Source organism: Nematolebias whitei, chromosome 17 (genome assembly GCF_014905685.2).
Source record: "Nematolebias whitei isolate Nwh7 chromosome 17, NemWhi1, whole genome shotgun sequence".
Taxonomy (NCBI): domain Eukaryota; kingdom Metazoa; phylum Chordata; class Actinopteri; order Cyprinodontiformes; family Rivulidae; genus Nematolebias; species Nematolebias whitei.
In genome coordinates this window covers 20,683,834-20,707,248 of record NC_056514.1, presented here as the reverse complement: position 1 = coordinate 20,707,248, position 23,415 = coordinate 20,683,834, and the positions used below count along the sequence as shown (strand labels likewise).

Here is a 23,415-nt window from a genome sequence, read left to right as displayed (position 1 = left end):
GATGTGTTTGTCCGACTGAAGCTTATGGATCATGTAGACCTTTGCACAAGAACATGGAGATGGTTAAACACTCCGCCTGTGTCTATAAAGGTTGTATATTAACACGGCAGTGAGGAAAGGGCAGATCAGAGAAACATAGGAAGTGTGAATCTGAGCAGACGACAGAACTAACACACCGGATTGGATTTGTATAAAGTGAACCTTTTTAAACCTTTTAAAGAAGATCTTTTTCACCTGAAACAAAGGTCAACCATCTTCACGTGGACTCGGGGTTTAGAAGCTCAAAGATATACAAACCGACCTGAGAGCTGAAAATGAGCCGAAGCAGCTGGTGGTTGGGTTTGTTGGTGTTTGGGCTTCTCGTGGTTCTGTGTGGAGGAGCCAGGCAGTGTGTGAGAGGGGTGATAATCAACGTGATCCTCCTGGAGGATCAGGAGTCTCCCTGGAGCCTGAAGTATGTGAAAAGAGAAATCCTGGAGGCTATCGAGGAAGACGCTGCCATTAATGCTGCAGAAGGTAGAAGCAACAGAAACTCACCTCTGTGCCCAGTTTGACACATTTAACATGTTTTAAATGAACTTTCACAACTTTGTGTATTGATGCTTATTAGTAAATAAAAGTAAGAAAAAGACTGGAAAACGTCTGTCTGTTAGCAAAACATCCCATAACCCAAGCTGAAAGTAGATGAATTGTATTTCTGGAAAAAATGCAGTGTGAATGCTTATTGCTGAAGAACTTATTGAAAAACAGCTGAAATTAGCTAAAAACTTGCTGAAATGTAGCTGAAATGGAAGAGTTAGCAGAAGAAATCAGAAAAAAAAAAACACTTATTTGCTGAATTTGGTTTAAATAAGCAGAAATGAGCACAAATTTTTAATAAATTAGCTAAACTGAAATTAGCAAAAGTAGCTGAAAAGCCAGAAAAAAAGCTTAAATTATCAGAAGGAAGTGGAGAGAGCTGAAATGAGCTCAATTAGTCTGAAAGAAGCAGAAATGAGCACAAAAAGTGGAAATTGTCTGAAAAGCTGAAATTTGCACAAAACAGTTGAATAGTAGCTAAAAAAGCAGAAAGAAACTTAAATTACAAGAAGGAAGTGGAGAGAGCACATTTTTGCTGAATTAGACTGAAAAAAGTTTAAATTAGTGCAAAAATTGTGGCATTTGCTGAAAAGGCTCAAATTATCATAAAACAGCTAAATAGTAGTTGAAATAGCAGAAGTAGTTGAAACTTGCAGAAATACGTTGAAAGGAGCACGACAAGCTGAAATTAGTTGAAATGAAACTTTCAGAAAGTAATCATTCAGTACATCTAGAATCATTGTTGGTGCTAACACAATTAAAGATGGCCTCCGCAGCCAACTGAGCTTAGTAAACACAAATATGTCCATAATTTTGACAATATTACCAATGTTGAGTTAACATTTGGTGTGTAGCTGAGAGTAATCCCCCAAAATACTCTAAGTACTCCTCACGGTACAAAATATTTGCCTAAAACTTTGGCAATAATAATTAGAAGCAATCTTGTCTGTTAGCAAAATATCCCATGAACCACTGGGCAGACTTTAATGGAACTCTCAGAAAATCTTCATCAGGTGTACACCTACAACTGAATAACGTTTGGAGTTGACCTGTTCAAGATGGCCGTCACAGCTAAACAATACTTAAAAACCCAAAAAAGGCTGCAAATTAGTTGGTTTTACAGATACTGAAATAAAATTTGTTGTGGCTGAGAGTCATCTTTAAAACTTACTATAATAGTGAAACATTGCACAACATCTTTACTTAAAACGTGTGCATTACCTGTTGAAGTTGACCTTGATGTCTGTTAGCAAAATAACTCATAGACCCCTTAATGGATTTTGCTGAAACTCTTTAGAACATAATCAATGGATGAAGTGGCCACCACAGCTTATCCAGTTTGTCCAACACCAAAACGGTTATAACTCAGTCCATATTTTATTGACCTAAAGTTTGGTGTGGTAGTAGCTGAGAGTGGTTCCCATTGCATACTCCAAGTGCTAATTGATTGCATATAATCTTGCTGTGTTGAATGAAAGTGCACAAAACGTTTAGTGACCTCTTCAAGGTTTGACTGACGCAGTTCTAACTGTATTTTTCACCATAAGAAGGTCTTAGTTAAAAGTGTGACATGAAGGGCAGCGGGTGATATGAGGACTGATAGGTCTTTACTTTTTGTTATGCTTTTTTTTCCTGCAGGGTTTGTTTTAGCTTTTTTATTTTGTGGGGTTTAACACCGTTTTTAAAAACATGTTCTTGAAACCAAACCACATCAAACAAGCTCTGACATTTCTTCAGGAAAACGGATTAGATTTAATCTGCTCAGTGCTAAAAAATAATCTGAAATATGCCGTTACAAAATAGATCATTTGTAAAACTGTTTATTGTGAGAATAGAATGCCCTTTGGGCTGCAGAACAGTGTGGACGTTTATGAAGCATTCTCACTGCTAGGATCTATTTTTCTTCTGGACGTTTTTCAGCTTCTTTATCATTCCACAATATTTGTGCTATGTCAACATTCAGCTCGTTCAGGACAATCCTGCTGTGACTTTTGGTATTGGTGCAACTTTAGCTTTTTGAAATATTTAGCCTTTTCTGCCACTTTTCTTCTCATAGAAAATGAATTGAGCTCATTTTACATCCTTCAAATCTTTATCTGTTTACAACCTTTTACTGCTCCTTTCACATTTTGTTCTGCTTCAGCTTCTTTCAGCTTCCTTGTGCAAATTTAAACTTTTTTCAGCTACTTTCAGCTGTTTTTCAGCTGTTTTGTGCTCTTTTCTGCTAACTACAACATTTTTGAGCTTCTTCTAAATTCTTTCTGCTAATGTCAACTTGTTCTGCTCCTTTCAGTATATTTATGCAAGTTTCAGCTTTTCTACTATTTCAGCTACTATTTAGCTGTTTTATGCTAATTTTAGCTTTTTTGACTAATTTCACATTTTTTGCACTCATTTTAACTTTATTCAGACCAATTCAGCAAAAATATTCTCTCTCCAGTTCCTGCTGGTAATGTAAGCTTTTTTCTGCTTTTTAGCTACTATTCAGCCATTTGTTAGTTTTTTGCTAATTTCAGCTTTTTTCAAATAATATCCACTTCTTTGTGCTATGTCTTTAAGCCTAATTGGCAAATGTGTTCTTTCTGCTTTCTTCTGCTAATTTAGTCTTGTTTGTCCATTTCAGCTACACTTCAGAATGTTTTTTAGCTAATTTCAGCTGTTGTTTATCAAGCTCTTCTGCAATAAGCGTTCACACTGCAGTTTTGCAGGAAGTGCAATTTCTTTAGTTATATATTTTGAAAAATGTACAAGTTTTGCCTTTCTTTTCTATGAGACACGTAGGTCTGGGTTTAAAAATAATGAAGCACAAATGTAATAAGTTCAGTTCTATGCTTGTTCAGTTTTACTAAAAATCAGCTGACAAGTGAGCAGTCACCCTTTCCCTTTGTGTTAAACTTTACTCTGTTTGACTTTCTGCGATTTTCCTTTGCAGCGCTGAGTCAGAAGCTGAAATGAGAACTCAGCGTAGTTGCTTAGTTTCAGGCTTCAATCCAAAGAGAAAATCAAAACTAATAAAATAATCTCTTGTTTTTCTCCCCACTTATCATCAAGGAATGGGCTTTAATCTCACAGCCAACTTCGAAGGGTTCAACACAACTATTTACAGACAAAAAGGTTGTGGGAGCAGCGTCTGTGAGGGAGTGGAGAAGCTGACCAAACTCATGGTAAACTGCAATTTTTACGTCCAATTTTCTGCTGATGTGTCTGACACACTTTTAAGATACACCATTAATGTGGAGCACCACCGTTATATTCTGTGACCTGACAGGAGTGGCTTTCAGCTTTTATTCACACTTACTTCACCTTTAATGCTTTTCTACAGTTTCTGAGGTTTGAGTTGCTCCTCGTCTCAAAATATACACAAAAATGTGCGGTTTGATTAATGTGCTTTGGCTTTTGTTAGCAGTACCTTGTACAATCAGCTAAAATTGTCAATAGTTTTTCCCAAACATAATACGATTTTAGTGAAACAAGTGAGAAAACCCCTTTACGAGCTTCATTGGCATCTTTCACATAAAAAAAACAACACATTGTAATAAAATTATGCAAAGTTGTACTTTTTCTGACTGAACTGGTATTTTGATGTTTTTTGGTGATTTTTGCATGGTCCCAGTTAAAGTTTTGTGCTTTCTGAAGATTTTACAACAAAACGTTCAACTCAGAGCATCATGACGTCACACATTAATGTTGGAGCTATGAAAACTTTCCAAAGTTTTTTGCCAACAAACCTGTCTCGTTTCCACAATCTTACACAGTTTAAACCATCAAAACAGGAATTTTAAAATCTTGGTTCACTAAATGTGCCTCTGACTGCTACAGGACCTGCAGCGTTCTCTCAAGTCCACTCCGAGTGCAGAGGGAGCATCCAAACTCTCATTGACTCCCATTATGTCTGAAATTTTCTTTCCAAAACATAAAGTGAGGAGTCTTTTTACCTTACCTGCAAAAAACACTGAAGGCACAGAAAAACATTGACATTTGACTTTTGTTGAAGAATGTTTTTGATCATTTTCACACAGACAGTTTGTCTGAGGCTTACTTTCCAGTTAGCATTTGTGTCTGCCTCTCATTACAAGTGGGACACGGCTTTAACAGCTCTTTTGATCTCCTCCACCACACACACATTTAGACACGCATAATCTATTTTCTTCTACTTGGCTGTCTTCCAAATTCCTCAGAGGTTGCTGATAATGAACTGAGTGGTTCTATGGAGCAGAGTTAATGGGTCAGTAAAGTATGTTGTGTTCAGTGTCATGCAGCTTGTACACTGTGACGGAGAACGTTCTATTTGCTCATGTTAAAATTATAGCATTGCTAGTAAAAACAACTCAAACAACGTACAACAACATGAAGTACAACATAAATGTCTAAAATGCATTTTCTGAGAAAATGTGATGTGAACGACTTTGCTAAGATTAAATGCAGAAGCTAAATTCAAGCTGAAAGCTAAATGATCTTGCGTCTGGACTTGCTGTTGACCCATCGGTACCATCAGCACTAACTCACACTCAGCTGTTCTTTTGCAGGTTTCAGACGAGCTTGGCTGTGCTGTGCTCGGGCCAACCTGCACCTTAGCTACTTTCTCAATCGTTGAGTAAGTGACTTTTTGTTTTCCAGCGCTACATCAAAGACTACATTGTATGGAGATAAACTAGTCTCAAAACTAGTCACACAAGCAGACGAGATTTATAGCTGGGACATCTGAGACTTACCAGATTTAATGAGTTATTGGGTAAAGATACAACTTGGCACAGGTGCTCATAACCTCTATATGAAAACACATACACTTAATGTTACTGGATTTAAAAAAATAATTTTGTAAACTTGTCAGCTGAAATAAAGTATATGTATGTTTTTAAGTGTTTGCAGTGTTTCCCCTACCATTATACAAGCAGGGCGTCCCACCCTGTCAACAGAACTGAGCACCCTGCCTACTGAATCAAACCAACCTCGACCCCCCCACCCCCCATCGACAACTGCCGGCACTGATATGTAATAATAATAATTATACCCTGGTACAGGTGTATTCACTGATGATTTGAGTGATCATTGTGTAATAGTGACTCTCAGAGACATGAAACTTCCACATTCTAAACTCAGATTAATTCATAAAAGGGATTTGAAAAAGGTTTTGTGAACAGTCATTCCTCTGGGATTTATCTCACTTTGACTGGCACCGTATTCTGTTAACTGACGACGTGAACTCCGCTTGGAACTATTTTCAAAATACTTTCATCTATTTTGTAAACAAATATGCTCCTTTTCGCCATTTCAGAATAAAAGTACGAGACAGCCCATGGTTTACTCCTGAGCTAGCTGATCTTCTTCACAGGAGAGATCAGCTTTGGGCTGTAGCGAGAAAATCTGGCTCAGACACTGATTGATTGAGTTTTCGACAGATGAGGAATAAATGCACAGCTTCCATCAAAGCCACAAAACGTATACTATTTCTTATCTCAGACCTCAAAAAATCTAAATGACCCTGGAAAACCATCAAATCTTTCTCTGGCAGCTCCCAATCATCTGACCTCCCATCACAACTTCTCATTAACTCTGTTCCTGTGTCAAATAAGCACGAGATCCTGAACTGTTTCAACAAACATTTTGTCACTTCTAGTTCATTATTTGACAAAGTTTCTAATGAAAAATCAGCCACTTCCCCAAAAAGTCAAACTTCTACAAACCATATCTTTCCTACAAGTCAATCTTGAGTAAATGACACCTTTTCTCTTTCCCCATTCTCAGTCAGTGAGGTAAATAAACTGTTAAAAGATCTTGATTCTAAAAAATCTGCAGGACCAGATGAACTTCCACCTTATTTCTTAAGGCTGGCTGCTCATATCAACACAGTCCCTGTGACCCACATCTTCAATCTCTCCATAAGACAAAACTCCATTCCAGGCACTTGGAAAACAGCCTTTGTTCTACCTTTGCTGAAGGGAGGAGACCCCACCTCACTGAACAACTATCGGCCAATCTCTAAACTCTGTATTTTAGCCAAGGTTCTAGAAAAACTGATAAACTCTCAAATCAAAAATTACTCATTTAACATCTTACCTCTCCATCAATCTGGTTTCAGGAAACAACACAGCAGGTTCACTGAAGGTTCTTAATGACATTGTTGAAGCACTGGATGCTAAGAATTATTGTGCTTCACTTTTCTTAGACCTGTCTAAAGCTTTTGACACTGTGGATCATAACATCTTGTGTCATAAGCTCTCAGAAATCAGTTTCTCAGATCATACCATTGGTTGATTCTCTAATTATCTTTCAGATCGAAAGCAATGTGTTCAACATAATGGTATTTCCTCCAGTTATTTAACAGTCAACAATGGTGTACCACAAGGCTCAGTCTTAGGAACCACACTCTTTACAATCTACATAGGTAATGTAGGTCAGAGCATCCTTGATATATCCTTACATTTCTATGCTGATGACACAGTTGTTTATTGTCAAGCTAAAACAGTTGCTAAGGCATTCCAACTTTTGCAATCTGCCTTCGACATCATCCAGTCAGATTTGCTCCACTTCAAACTTGTCCTAAACGCCGACAAAACCAAAGAGATGCTTTTTCTAACAGGAAGTCGGTCCCAGCAGTTCTTCCTCTGATTTTATCCTCAAATGGTGTCCCTATTGAGTTTGTCGATTCCTACAAATATTTGAGTATCTTGCTCGATTCGCATATCTCTTTTAAGCTTCACGTGGAAAACCTAGTAAGGAAACTGAAAGATAAATTGGGTTTCTTTTTCAGAAATAGATCCTCTTTAACTCTGAATGCTAGGAAACGCCTTGTAACTGCGACTTTCCTTCCCTTCATTGACTACGGTGATATTATTTACATGAACGGCTATACAAGCACTCTGCAGATGTTGGATGCTGTCTAACATGGTGCGCTAAGATTCACAACTGGCTACAATTACCGTACCCATCACTGCACCCTGTATTCACTAGTTAACTGGTCATTATTAACTTGCAGACTCTTTCACTGGTACATTTTCATCTTTGAATCACTTCTTTGTCTGCTGCCTTCATACATCTCCTCCTACATGTCTCTGCGTGAGTGCAGCTACAGTGTGGGCTCTCAGGACATTATTATATACAGTGTTCCCTCAGTGAGGACTGAACATGGCAAAAGGGCCTTCTCCTACTCCACTCCTGTTTCCTGGAATATCTTGCAAAAAGATCTAAAGTTCTAAGCTAGTGGCATGCAATACAGATGCACTAGCTAAGAAGCTAGAAATAGCGCTCCAATTCCTTCATGCTGAGCCGCCCCACCCTGCTTGAAAATTTTCAGTACAGAATGCAACAGAGATGTATCACCCCTTCCACGGTCAACAAAAATCACGGAAGACTCAAGCACCCTGCCAAGACAAGTAATATAGGGGAAACACTAGTGTGTGTGTGTATGCATTTGTGTATATGTGTATGTATATGTATATATATATATGATTCGTACACATGTATTTGACAGTTTGTATGCCCAGCATATTCCTACTTGTGCAATTTGAAATGTGTACTTGCAAATTAAATAGTTTATTTGCATTTGTAACATGTATACTATTGTGAATCTTATATGTGTGGTATACAAATCCTTTTGTATGCATGTATGACTACTTTTGAGACTAATTTATCTTCATACTATTGAAAATTGAAGTTCTAGTACAAGGGAGACCAAACTATTTCAAATGTAGGTCAAAATTGTCAAAGTACTCAGGGGCCACAAAAATGTGAAACAAAGATAAAACAAAAATGAACACATTTTGTGAAACTGTTATACTCTCAACAACAACAATGTGAGCAATATTTTCGAGAAAGGACAAAAGTTAACTAACTTTAGTGGAGAAGGTTGTATATCTAAAACAGAAACAGCCTTGTAAACATTTTATTATTGTAGGGGTTATGGTTTGTGTTTCCTGGTGTCTAGCCCCATCTTGTATTGTGTTATGTCTTGTGTTCTCCTGAGCCTCAGTTTCTGTTTTTTAATAGTGTTCATGTTTTCCTAGTGTATGGCTCCATCTGGTGTTGTGTCTCTGTTCTGATCCCTTGTGTCTCATTACTTTTATTTTCCCACACCTGTGAAGCTTGTGCATTATGTCTCGTTAGTCACTGTTTATAAGTCTGTGTTTTTGTGCTATTCATTGTCTGGGCATCGTCTGGTAAACCATCCTGAGTTCCTTTGTGTTTCTACATGTTTCCTGAGTACACGAGTTTAGCTGCCACGTCAGCTCGTTTATTTTGTATTATTAAAATTGTTTCTCAGTTAACCATCTGGTCTTCGAGTCCTGCCTGCACCATTGGGTACTGCCTCCAAAACCTTCATTCACAACAATTATATTATATTGTATTATTTTGTATTATATTATATTATATTGCATTATACATTATAATAATATAACCTTATTTTAAAAAAGCAATGAATTCCTTGGACTTGTTCGGTCTTTTGTTTTTCTTTGTTTTTTTTGTTCTTGGGAAATACATTTTAGTATATTCTTAGAAACAAAAGTGTAAAATGATTTTCATCATGATTAAATCAACTGCACTCATGTTCGTTGAAAACACTTGTTATATTTTAAAAGGTTTAATGAATGATAATGATAATAATAAAGTCTACATTTTGGTAAAAGCCACTAAAGTTTTGTGGAGAGTTCTACCATGAAACAGAAAAAATAAATAAACTAAATAATTACTGGTAATTATAGCCACAGGTTAGTATTGTACCTAATGTTGCACATTTAGAGAAGTTTCGTGTTTCTGTTAAAGCTAACATTTTATTTATATATGGCAATATCACCATTACATTAGCAGAAGGTCTAAATTTTATTTGTTATAAATTGTATTTATTTACATTTTTTGCCTTATGTGATGGCTTGGTTTGTGCCTCGAGTCCCCAGACTCAAATGCTTTTGGCAGGATGGATCAGATCTTGGGAATTACTCTCAGGCATGGTCCATTGGTGTAGCCATTTAATTTGGACATTTCGGAACCAAATGGACCGACACACACTCAAGGTTGATGTCATTAAAGTTCTGCCTGTTCCCAAAACAATCGTGTTTATCTGAATTTGGTTCCCTGACTGGCCTTGACAGGCCATCTTATCTTAATTTGCCTGGAAGTTTTGTAAATCTTTGATGCTCTTCTTCTTATTCTCTCTTGACAGTTTTTGTGTTGACATTCTCTCTTGTCAGTTTAGAAATAGGTCTGAACCTCAGGACGCCCATCCTCTCCGCAGGAAGCTTTGGACCCTCCTGTGACTACACTCTCAACCTGCAGCGCCTCCTGCCACCGGCGCGCAAGATCTCAGACTTTTTCATCCATTTCTGGTTGAACAAAAACACCATCAAGCCGCAGTGGGAGACGGCCTACGTTTACAAGAAACAGAACAACACAGAGGATTGTTTCTGGTCAGTGATATTCAGAAGATAACCACAGTTAATTGGACTTTATAGATGTCTCCTCTTTGTCAGATGGACACAGTTTAGTAACGTTTTAACGGGTCATATTGGTCGTGTGAACGAGACTAGCTACTTTGTGCAAGAAACATTCTGAACCCATTTCTTCTTGCCTTTATCTTTATCGTGCTGTGATGTTTTATGAAATAGTTAATAATACTTTAGTTTCAAACGAGTGCCTGTTTTTTCTATTTTTCAGGCTTATGAAAAATCTTTCTCAAAAACAACTTGATGTGGAGAAGGTTGCTACATTAACTAAAACCAAGCCTCTCTACATTTGCTCTTCTGTCCCACAGTTTTTTTTGTTCCCCTGTCACAGAGCGAAGAGGGAGAATTGGAAATAACCTCCTTCCGTCTGTGTTGTGAGCATAACTTAAAAAATAAGTGTGGTAGCAACTTCCACTTTGAGGCGTGGCTGCATGTAGGTGTAAGAAAAGTCAGGATCACGGGTTGCCATGTCAAAATCCAAGAAGGCCACTGCCATATTTAGATTTACTCCCCTCCCCAATCATTTGAGGAAATTATGCTTTTTGTGTGAATGTTTATGAAGCGTTCACACTATTGTGAGCCATTTTTCTTCCATACATTTTTCGGTGCACTTCTCAGCCCATAAATCAAAATGTTCAACTCTTTCAGGACAGTCTTGCTATGACTTTTGGTATTGATGCAACTTTAGCTTTTTGAAACATTTAGCCTTTTCTGACTTTTTTTCTAATAGAAAATGAATTGAGCTCATTTTTCATCCTTCAAATCTTTAGATGTGTTTACGACCTTTTACTTTCACTTTTTGTTCTGGTTCAGCTTCTTTCAGCCTCCTTGTGCGAATTTCAGCTTGTTATGCTCCTTTCAGCTTATTTACACACGTTTCAGCTGTTTTATGCTACTATTTTGCTGTTTTCATGCAAATTTTAGCTTTTTCAGCTAATTCCACATTTTTTTACACTCATTTAATTATTTTTTTCAGCCTAATGCAACAAAAACGTGTTTTCTCCACTTCCTTCCGGTAATTTAAGCTTCTTTCTACTTTTCTTAGCTACTTTTCAGCTGTTTTTTTTTTTTTTTTTTGCTAATTTCAGCCTTTTCTGGATAAGATCAACTTTTTGGTGCTCATTTCTGCTTCTTTTATCCTAACTGGGCAAATATGTGTTCTTTCTGCTTTGTTCTGCTAATTTAGGCTCGTTCCATTTCAGCTACATTTCAGCATGGTTTTAGTTAATTTCAGCTGTTTTTCAGTAAGTTCTTCTGCAACAAGCATTCACATTGAATTTTCAGAGGAAATACAATTTCTCTAGTTTATTTTGTCTTTGTTTTCTCAACTGAACATCTGTATTACTACTTGAATTTATGTGTGTTTAGATGGACAGTGCAGGTAGTATCCAGTGGACAGCACGCGCACAAGATCACAGTTCATATGTTGATGTAGCATACCAACACTTTAGTCTGTTTGTTTTTGGTGAGACATTGAGTAAAAGGTAACTACTTCATGTATGGAGTGTGAAGTTCAGTCTAGAGTTTTTAAGTGATGAACTTTGAGTGTGAACAACTCAGTTACTGGTAATAATCTGTGTGAGCTAAACTTTGAGTTGGTTCTTGTGAAGGGTGGACTGTGCAAGACTGACAGTGACCATACTGTTAAAACACCATCTATCCATCCATCCATCCATCCATCCATCCATCCATCCATCCATGCATCATTTTCTGCTCATTCTGGGACGAGCCCCTACCCCAGGCCTGACTCCAGGGTGGGGTCCTGATAATCTCTAATTCTAACTCTAACAAGAGCAGTCTAATCTTTACAAACCTCTTCTGCACAGGCACTTCTACCTTTCAATATTTTACACTGTTACTGTTATACTGTTTAGAAATGCGTCCATTTCTGTCTTCTTTCACTCAGGGTGTCTCAGATTGCTTAGGGACTGAAGTTTGTTGTTGTTGTTGTTGTTGTTGTTTTTCATGAAATCCCTCCAGAATGCAGAGATCACACATTTAAAGTCATACTAACATCCAATGTCTGAGCTCAAATTATTCTCTTCAAAACTGGATTTTTGAACTTGTAATATCAACTTTAAAACACTGTGGCTCCTTCCACGCACACTTGGACTTCTTTTCAATCGTCTGAGGCTTACTTTTTATTCTGCCTTTATATTTGTATGTTGAAACAGAGGCCTTTGTAAACTTGTATTCCTGGTTGCAGTTAATGTCCATTTGAAAAAGTTAGTGCCGTTACAGATGACGGACATTATATCTCAACTATAATCGCTCCTAAAAGTTAAATATCTCTGAACTGAAGAGTGTCTTTCCTTCTTCAGGTATATCAACACGCTTGAAGCGGACGGAAAGTTTGCCACAAACATTTCTGTTACGATGCTGCGGAGACCTGAAGAAGTGAGAGACATCGTCACACCTCAGAAAAACAGGACGAGCAACTGTAAGTTGTTAGTGAGACACAACTAAAAGCTCCCGGCCAACAAAACTCAGTGAACTGAGAATACACCAGCAGCATCACGCTTTTATAGGAGTTCAACTTTAATGAATTACCCACTCAGAAGTTTGTAATTAAAGCTTTAATGTGCATTTTGTTTCACAGGAGGCATTAATGACGGCTCTTTGGTTCTGGTGTTAATTGCAAAGTTGAATTTTTTTTATTCTGGTGTTACCTGCATCTTTTCCGTTCACAGTGTTCATCATATGCGGCTCACCGATGGACCTACTGGAGGTGAAAAATGGCTCTAAAGCAGCAGACAGCAGTAGTTTCCTCTTCGTCCTTATAGATCTCTACAAGTCAGTGTTCATATAAACCTTTTCCCCATGTGTCCAATGTCCTTTTCTTTTTGCCTCGTTTTTGGTGTTTCTTCATATTTCTCATAAATCAGTTCTGTTCTCCAATGTTTCGCAAAATGTTTCAGCGTTCAGTCAAATACAAATTAAAACAGGAAGCGATGATGCATAAATGATTAAACTTCCTTTAGGATGCTCCCTTCTTCAAGAGTTGCCACAATGAGTGATCTCGCATGAAAGATTTGGCAAGTGTTTGACACCGGGTGGCCTTCCTGACACAACCTGGCCTCGAACCTTCAACCTCAGTTTTACAAGACTGTGGCAGCAACCAACAAGCTACCGCAGCAGTGATTCAAAAATGAATAAGCTTCATATTTTATGATAAATGGTAAATGGACTGTACTTGTATAGCATCTTTCTATCTAGATATACTTTGTAATTTAAATCAGTTCAGTTTATTTATATAGTGCCAAGTCACAACAGAAGTCATCTCTGGGCACTGAACAGAAACATTCATATATAAAAATAATAATTTAACATTATTTATCTGAGGAGCAGACTGTTTTGAGTTTAACTCCATCAAAGAACTCTCATCTTGAGCATGAAGGCGACAGTGGGAAGAAAAAACTCCCTCATGAGGAAGAAACCTTTAGCAGAACCAGGCTCAGGACAAGCGGCCATCTGCTTCAACCGGCTGGGTTTGAGAGGAACAGATACACAATGGCAGGTCAAGAATCACATGTTAAGATAGAAATAGTATCAAATGAAAACTATTCAATTGTAACAGTTCATTCAAGGGAATGAGGTCAATTTGTCCTCCAGCAGTCGAAGCCTATAGCAGCACATCTAAGAGACAGCTCAGTAAATCCAAACTAACCACAACTATAGGATTTATCAAAAAGTAAAGACTTAAGCCAGGCAGCACGGTGGCGCAGTTGGTAGAGCTGCCGCCTCTCCGTGAGCAGGTTACCCTTGTTCAAATCTCGGCTGGGGGCCTTTCTGGGTGGAGTTTGTATGTTCTCTCCGTGTTGCTTGGGTTTTCTCCAGGTTCTCTGGTTTCCTGCCACAGACCAAAAACATGTATGTTAGACTGATTGCACACTCTAAATTAGGGGGCAGCTGTGGATGAGCGGTTAGAGCAGTCGTCCTCCAATGCAAGAGCTGGGGGTTTGATTCCACCAGCAGTCATATGCCAAGTGTCCCTGGGCAAAACAATGAACCCCTCACTGTCTCCGATGTGTGTCCCATTGGTGTAAATGAATGTGACAAAGCACTGATTAGTCTTTGTGTTCACAGTGTTCATCATTTGCGGCTCATCGATGAACCTACTGGAAGTGAAAAGCGGCTCTAAAGCAGCAGGCCTCCCTTGCAAAAAAGATTGGTGATCTCATTGAGATTTGCCTGGTTAAAAAAAGGTTAATAAATTAATTAATAAATAAAAAATGTATAGCTCTAGTAGAGTGCTGTATGAACGGGTAAATGAGGGTATTTTAGTGTAAAGAGCTTTGAGTATCTTGATAAGATAGAAAGGTGCTATTTAAGTACAGTCCATTTAAATTGTCCCTAGGTGTGAGAGTGAATGGTTGTTTGTCTCGTCTGTCTCTATGTGTCCCTGTGATGGACTGGAGACCTGTCCAGTGTCCCTCGCCTCTTGCAAAGTGATTACTGGACATGGGCACCAGTGACCCCTGCGACCCATAAAGGAATAAGTGGGTAAAAGATAATCGATGGATGGATGGATGGATGGATGGATGGATGGATGGATGGATGGATGGAAAGTCTTAAGTCCAACTGCACTGTGTGTCAGCCTCATGGACAGAAACTGGAAGTTGGTTCCACAAGAGAGGAGCCTGATAACTGAAAGATCTTCCTCCCATTCTGCTTTTGGAAACTCTAGGAACCTCAAGTAAACCTGCAGTATGAGAGCGAAGTGCTCTGTTAGAAAAATATGGAACAATAAGATCTGTAATATAAGATGGAGCTAGGTTGTCGAGAGCTTTGTAGGTTAGAAGTAAGATTTTGAATTCAATTGTGGATTTGACAGGGAGCCAATGGAGAGGAGCTAAAACTGTAGAGCTATGATCTTTCCCACTAACTCCAGTTAAGACTCTGGTAGCAGCATTTTTGAATAAACTTTTTAAAGAAGTTTTTGGACACCCAGATAACAAACCATTGTAATAGTCCAGTCTAGACGTGACAAATGCATGGACCAACATCATTTTTAGATAAGATGTTTCTAATTTTAGCGATAGTGGAAGAAAGCAGTCCTGGTAACTTTTTAACAAAGTGAGGAGGTAAAATGCATGTCCTGATCAAAAATAGCATCAAGATTTTTAACATTAGAGCTGGAGGCCAGATTAACACCGTCCAGAGGAAGGGAAAGGCTGCAAAGTTTGACCTAAGATGCTCAGGTCCAAAAACCACAACCTCTGTCTGTCTGAGTATAAAAGCAAAAAATCAAGGGTCATCCAGGTGGAAAGATGTTTTTGTTACATGTAAAACTTGACTGTGTCCCCCCTCTCCTCAGTGATATATACTACACCAACACGTCATCACTGCCAGAGATGAGGAATGTGCTGGTGTTGACCATGCCCGACACCAGAAAGTACGCCATCAACTCAGACCTGAACGACAACAACACAGTAAGAACGCAGGATGTAACGATCCCTCTGTTGTCTTCTCTTTATGTTTGCCTGAAAAGGTAATAGTAAAGCATTGCTAATTTATTAGTGTTTTATTGGGACTCATAACTTGGGACTCATAAAATGTCTTTGCAGATGAATGACTACATGGCTGCGTACCATGACGCTGTGCTGCGTATCGGCCATGTGATGAGAGAAATCGCTGAGACGAATCAGTCGGAAATTCACGGAATGGACTTCATGAACGTAAATTACTTCAGAAACACCTCGTTTAATGGTAAGAATTGAGGAAAACATCGGGAAGTGGTGAAGACTGTCAGGCAGGTACACAACATACAGTATTAACATGAGCCTGTTTGCATGCTGCTAGCATAATTTTAAAATCTTTTCCCTTTTTTTGCGTATTTGTGGTCTAAATTAAAATAAGAAAACACCGGAACAGGAACGTCAGTTTGGAGAGGCACTTTCATTCTGACAGGAATGATGAGCTAACAGCTAGTCTGAACGCAACCAAGACCAAAGTTGGTCTTGAACAGATAGTCAGGAATTTCACAAGATTTTTGACAAAATAGCCGCGTAGTACAAAATCTACTGTTTTATAAAGGTTAAAAAATAGCATTTACATGGACCATGAGGAAACTTTACAGATTGAAGACGGCTCTAATTAGCTCGTCTCAATGAACCCGTTGTCAAAATGGATTTTAACATATTAAATTTAATCTTGAAAATCTTATTTCAAGTGAGTGATAATTTGTAAACTTTGACAACACTGTCAATTTTGCATTACGCTGTAATTTCTCCAGAAGTCTGATGAAATTCCTGCAGGGCATGGATGCTCCTCTGGTGCTACGTCTTGCTTTATCTGGAACTTTTTACATTTGCATTTAACCTCAGAACTACATGTAAATAACAGTTGAAAGTTAAAGTGACGGCAGCGTAAAGATTTATAACACATGGCATGACGCACACTCAAACTGTTGAGACTGGAGCTGTTTTAAGACAACAGCAACCCATGGTGCGCTTGGCTGGATTCAGACTAGCTGTTAGGGATCTACAACAGATAAGATTAGTTATTTATACTTTTACGTGTAAACTTATTTCTGAATTGGCTGAACAACTGCTTAAATTTCTGACAATTTTTCTAAAATTTGACAGCAGTGGCTTTATGTTGAACAAACTGAAGCTGTCACTTGGATTTTGTGAAAGAGAAGATGAGATTTTACCTCCTGCAGGCTGCATCGGCTGCTGTTCAGCTGTGATTAGACGACACTCTCAACAGGAAGCAGTTCTGTCCCACATCACATCAGGCTTTTAGACTCAACTACAACTTTTTATTTAAAATTAAAATAGACTCCCGTTAAAGGAACATTTCCAAGTCTGTGCTGGTCAAGGCAACAAAACAAAGGACAAGGATGAGTGCTTTGTGGTTTTAAACAATTACACAGCACCGGAACAGCTTTAGTTAGGATTTGTAATGACATTAACAAATGATTCTGGTCAGTTTGTGATACTTGTACTCCTGGACCTTACTGCTGCTTTTGATACTGTTCACCACAGTATCCGTATATCAAGGTTAGAACACTGGGTTGGGATTACTGGTGCGGCATTGGAATGTTTCCATTCTTACCTGAGTGACAGGAGTTTCTGTGTTAAGGTTGGAAATAGTGTATCTGCATCAGTGCCTCTGTTCTGTGGGGTCCCACAGGGCTCGATTCTTGGAACCCTTCTGTTTTCACTCTATCTGCTCCCTCTGGGGTCTATCCTGAAGAAACATGGTCTTTCATTTCATTGTTATGCTGATGATTGTCAGATTTGTCTGCCATTAAAACCCAACAGTTCTTGCTCCATTCGCCCTCTGTTAAAATTACTTGATGACATAAAGGCATGGATGGCTTCAAATTTTTTTGTTTTAATGATCAGAAAACCAAAGTTACTATGTTTAACCCTAGCTCTACTGCTGTCTCTGATCCTGTAAATCTTGCCTCTCTTGAGCCATATCTTAAGTCTGCTATGAATCTCAGGATGTTTTTTTGACTCTGACTTTAAGTTTAATAAACAGATTATCTCTGTTCCACAGAAACGTTTCTTCCAGTTAAGGCAGATAGCTAAACTCAAGTCAGTGTTGACCAGATCTGACCTTGAAAAAATTGTTCATGCATTCATTACAACCCGGCTGGACTACTATAAAGCACTTTATGCTGGGGTCAGTCAGGTCACTCTTTCACGTCTCCAGCTCGTCCAAAATGCTGCAGCTCAGCTCTTATCAGGAATGTAGTGGACTAAGCCTACGTCGAAACCCAGTCTAAGGTCAAAACTCTTGACCTTTAGAACCTTGTGGGACAGAAGCTGTCATTTCATGTATTTGACTCCATAAATACAGGTTCACCCATCCTGAGACTTTCTTTCTTGAAGATTCAAGTGAAAAGAACACTCTCTTTTTATTATCATTACTATCTTACAAATGTTGATAATCAAAGTGTCTTAGTTCAAACCATTTTAGATGTTGCAGTGAACTAATCAATTTTATTAACTGAGTAATGATTTTATTCTCATGTTAAAAGCTGTGCAGAGTAATTATGCATTTTTCTGATTTCTGCTTTTGAATGAGCAAGTGTGTGCGTTTACAAGGTTACAGTCAAACGAAAAACAAGTTGTTATGTTAAAACTGTCATGTTTTAGAATCCTCTCAGACGTAAATAGAGATGTTTTGCACCTGTTTCTTAAGGCACGCCAAAACAGAACCCTCTCGGTCTGTGAGAACATTTCTGAGCTGTCTCATAACAATTCTCGCTGTCTCTAACCTCTTACGTCACAAAAACACACCCCTTCTGGTCGTTTCTGACCAATGAAAAATCCCAAAAAGTGAACCGGGAAAGAGTCTTTAAAATGTCAGTACTTCCTGGTCTAGACAGTCTCACAGGTATGCTCACAGACTCACAGAGACTCAGAGACTCACAGGGACACGGAGAGACACACAGGTACTCAGAGTTGGAGAGTTGTCAGACTTCTAGAGTTCTGGAGTTCTGATGGAGTGCTGTTGGAGTTCCTGACATGACAACGAAGCTCTTCCGAGTTCCATGGGATTATAACATTTTCCACTGAGGTGAATATGTGTCGAACAGAGCCTCGCCACTACTTCTGACGGGCAACAGCCATTCTAAGGAGACGCTGGACCGGTAGCGTTAACGGAACACCATATCTGCTGATTATCATCAGAGAGGTAATGGGTCAAGTTTCCTACCAAGCGTACCGAGGCGAGCTGGGCTTCTGATGGAGAGTGTCGGTTCTGGCGAACATTCCTCCCCTCCCATTCAATCTTAACTCCCTCTAAACTTCTTCCCATCTTTAAACTTTTCTATCAAGTAGAAATTCTTCCAGATATTTAGAAATGTCTGTGTAAAATGCTCACCCACATTCATGTGGGCAAAAGATCATAGTTGTACAGTTTTATAAATGTCTGTGGTGCAGCAACGGAAAAATCATGGCCGTATGATTTTTCCTGATTGATTGCTTTGTTGTTATATTCATAATTTGCCAAATTAATGTACATGTTTGATGTTAAATTTGATTCTGTAAATAAATGACCGCATTCATTTTGATGGGTCAAATCTAAATGACGTCTCACGTTTGCATTTCCTTAAATTCAATGCACGTTTTATTCAGTCCAGAAAAATGAGGAACTCGCGTTAAATGATGAATATATCCCAGCATCTGTTCATCTACAACTGGTGGCCCGTCACGTGCTCATAAATGGACTGTAACTAGTGTGCTAATTGATTTTCATGTTGGCATGTGTTATAAAATAACAGTTGAACCGTGCGTCTTTACGCAGCCGGAGCTGCGCGCTTGGAGCTGCACCGCCTGAAGCGAAATGCTGCATGTTTTTAAGCGTGTTGGTCTGTGATGCTCAGAAAGCTCACAGAGAAGCTGAAATTGAGTCACAAGTCTTTATAAAGCTGAATTGTACGTCTGTATGTGTAACTTACGCTGGCTTTGAGCTGTGGAAACGTTTCATTCTGTTTAAACTGTGTTCCGGACGCTTCTGGTCCGCTTCGGTTCTGTGGTTCCGACTCGGTTCTGGAGCTTCGAACGAGTTGTTTTAAATAGCTAGAAAGACGTTTTGTCACGGAGCGCCGTTCTCTGTGCAGCTCAGGGGGTTGTTTCGTTACAATTTTTAACAGAAAAAGTGCATTTTGATGGTTTAAAAGACGAAAAAGTGACGAACTATTTTACGCTAATCTAACTTGCTAGCTGGGGAATACGCTTCGTGGTTGGTTGTTTGCTGCTTTGGAAAGCTCTGATTTGCTGAGAAAGGTTGACTGACGTCACCTCCCCTCACCCCTACGCTGCGTCATTGGTTGAGAAAGACCGTGTGTAACGTTCTCATTGGCTGAGGGAAGTGTCAATCACGTCACCCGGAAATGAAGACTCGTTTTCATAAGGAATAAAATCTGCTTTTTAACGCTGGAAAGCGCATTAAAGCTGTGTTCTGAAACGCTGTTTACATTCATTCGAAGCATATTCGCTGAAAGTTTGCCACGTTTGTGTAAAAAATCCGTTCAGAAGTGTTGGTTTTCACCGAAGCAAGCCGATGCTAATTTTAGCTAATAAGCTAACGACCGGACGCCACAGGAAGTTATAGCACCCCTAGTGGACGACACAAACAGGGTCTGAGTTAGAATTGTTGAGGATCTGCTGACATCTTGTGGAGAAGACGTGGGATCACAGGTTTTCACTTCGTTTTTAGGTGAAGAGTGACATTAAACGTTTTTATTTTCCTGAAAGGCAATTTTGGAGTTTAAAAACTTCCTCATAGCTGAATAAAACACTGTTATCTTACATTTTAAAAAAGTAATAGGTATTTATGCAAAGAAGCATTTACCAAAAAATTTTATTCACTGATAAATCCTTAAAACAGGTCCATAATAAAATTAGAAACTTTTTAAAAAACAGATACAGTTACAAATATTCACAGAGTTGAACAGTTTACTCATTTTGCTTGAAGGATAATACACGTTTAATTGCAAAATCACTAAATAAGAGTAAAGCTTATCAGGAAAAGGAGATTTTCTGATTTTATTTTACCACCTAAACATTTACATCTACTATTTAATTTCTAAATAGCAGATAATGGCGGACGGAGAGGGAAACACTGACCCCTTACAATCCGAGGATGTGGTCCAGACAGCCTTACACATTTTAACAAATTCAATTCTTGGCAAAACTTTGGAGGACTTGCAAGTCCTTGATGACGATCAAAGACATGAGGAGCTGCAGAGTTTATCAAGAGCAGCTACAGTGAAGGAGGACGCAAAATCAAGCCGCATACGGTTAGCAAAAATCTCTCTGCTTCTGAAGGCGGAATTAGACCGTTTGGTGGTAGAAAAGGGCGTGCTATTCAACGGATATAAGTCTGAAAAAGAGAGGTGTGACGAATTGATGAGTGAATCTGAGTTGCTGAAACAAAAGATTCAAACTGATAAGGACCTCTCAAAGAAAGAGCTGTCAGAACAGGCTCAATCATATGAGGAGAAGTGTGCCGAGCTGATAAGTGAATCTGAGTTGCTGAAACAAAAGATTCAAACTGATAAGGACCTCTCAAAGAGAGTGCTGTCAGAACAGGCTCGATCATATGGGGAGAAGATTGCGGATAAGGAACGAGCGTACCAAGACGCGTGTGCAGATAACAATGAGTTACAAGCACGGTTGCAAACCGCTTTAAGGGAGCTGGCCGATTGCAAGGCAGAAAAGGGGTTAATAACCCGGAGTTGGCTGACTTTACAAGATGAAAATCGGTCAACAAATAAGCGCCTGACAGCTTGTGAGGAGAATTTAGCTACAGCTACAAACCTGTTTTCTGACATGGAGCTAGCTGGCTCGAGACTCAGAGACGAGCAGGGTCAGCTACAACCACCCCAGACAGGTGCTGTTGCATCTCCTCCCCTTAGCCCCGTTACAACACCCCCAACCCGGGGGATAAGGACGGGTCTGCACCCACTTGCACCTCTTCCTCCTGACGCCAGGCAGTCACCTCCACCCCCATCTCGGGCGGTGGGGTTCGACCTGCACCGGTATACACCTCTTCCTCCTGACGCCAGGCAGTCAACTCCACCCCCATCTCAGGTGGGGTTCGACCTGCACCGGTATGCACCTCCTCCTCCTGACGCCAGGCAGTCAACTCCACCCCCATCTCGGAGGGTGGGGACAGACCTGCACCAATATGCACCTCCTCCTACCAACCCTTATCAGCCACCCCCACCCCCACCATGGGCAGTAGGGGCAGGACTTGATCAGTCTGCACCACCAGTCACACAAGTTAGACCGGTGATACAGTCTCCCTCAATGGATGACTTGCAGAAAATCTCAAAATATGTGCAACGCTTCGTTCCCGGCCCTATGGGGTCCGCAGGAACAAAAGCGTATCTCAAAGATCTGGAGTTCAGATTGAGATCTTATCCTAATGCTACGGTAGACGATAAGATAAGTCTGATACGGCTCACTTCAGACAGAGAGGTGTTCACCTTCATCGAGCGTCTACCTGATGCGACGAGGAGGGATTACAACCTTCTGTGTGAAGCTTTGATCAGAGAGTACGACCCCTGCGCGGGGCCTGCTGGTTTTCCAGCTGCAGACAAGGTCACGCAGGGCAAGACTGAACATCCAAAAGTTTATTACAAAAGAATCTTCCAAGCCTATTTTGGTAACAGAAATGAGACCGGAATGGAAGAAGATGATGGTTTTAAGTTTGTTTTCAGCAAAAATCTCCACTCTGATTTTAAAAAATCAGTACAGATGATGGCAAATTTCAGAGAAAAATCCATCAGTGAGATTAAACAGTGTGCTGTGAATGTGTTTGAAGCATGTTCTCATGCTAAGACGCCCATAGAAGTGTTTCCTAGTGTAAAGGTTAAACCCCTCCCTCTTGAACTAGAAGGACGACGTGCTTCGCCGCCTCCTCCTAAGAAGAAAGAGAGAAAACAGTCTGTTCAAGCTAACAAACCGCGTCCTGAAGGTGCACGCTGGGACAAAAAGGCTCCTCTTTCAGAGGAAGCCAGTGATTATCGAAAAATGGGTGAACGCAGGACGCAACGATATGAGAAACCATATCGGCAGGGGCAGTACGTAAAGGAAACCCCGCAAGACGTACCTGACCGTCCCCCACCTCGGACGAAACGAACCGAGGCGAAAAAATCACAAAAGTTCCAAAAGCAAGGCCCTACACCTCTGAGCTCGGAAGAGACAGAGAAACTACGCAGGTTGTTAGAGACTTTGAAACACACTGACACGGGAACCCAACCAGGAGCACTTTGCAGTAATGTAATTCCTATTACATCTGAGGGCGCGAATGACAACATAACAGATGTCGGTGGAACACACCAAGACGTTGCTGTGGTTGCCTCAAACAACCCCTCATCGGAAGAAGGGGGGGTAAACACACACACGAACGATGACGTGTCATCACAGGCTGAACACTCAGAAACAGCTTCTGCTGTGCTGACGGTTCAGGCAAACCAAAATTACACAGATAAGTCTGAACGCGTGAAAAAGCGTCAGAAAAAACCCAAGAGGTTTCTGTGTAACTTTATCAGAAGGGGGGTCGCCAAAAAGGCGTACCTGTCAGTAACACTCGAAGGTGTCCTCACACACGAAGCACTCTTGGACGGTGGGGCAGACATAACAATCATGTCAGCTAAACTGTTCGAGGAGCTGAGGACGGCCGCTGCCAGTGTTAACAGGATAATACCTCTCTCTGAATGTGCTATAGAAATGCAGGGTCTCTCAGAAATGAAAACAACCCTGACAGCTATAGCAATGGTTCACATGCAGATTGGCAATATGACACTGTACCACCCGGTACACGTGACCCATGTTGACTCATTCCCATTTTTGGTTGGCCAGGATTTTATAAATCGCTTCGGCGCGATTATAGATTATGGTGATCAAACAATGTGGACAACAGTGAGCAA

At 39.8% G+C, this 23,415-nt stretch overlaps 1 protein-coding gene across 1 annotated transcript in view; it reads left to right on the top strand.

The window, feature by feature from the left end:
* Positions 1-314: 314 nt before the first annotated feature.
* The window catches only part of gucy2cb (guanylate cyclase 2Cb), a 57,042-nt gene continuing 33,941 nt past the window's right edge, over positions 315-23,415 (top strand). Inside the window, exons 1-8 of the mRNA XM_037691332.1 lie at positions 315-516; positions 3,631-3,743; positions 5,106-5,173; positions 9,765-9,980; positions 12,338-12,456; positions 12,707-12,809; positions 15,334-15,448; positions 15,584-15,725. Coding sequence (XP_037547260.1) covers positions 315-516; positions 3,631-3,743; positions 5,106-5,173; positions 9,765-9,980; positions 12,338-12,456; positions 12,707-12,809; positions 15,334-15,448; positions 15,584-15,725 — 1,078 coding nt within the window. The remainder of the gene's footprint in view (positions 517-3,630; positions 3,744-5,105; positions 5,174-9,764; positions 9,981-12,337; positions 12,457-12,706; positions 12,810-15,333; positions 15,449-15,583; positions 15,726-23,415) is intronic.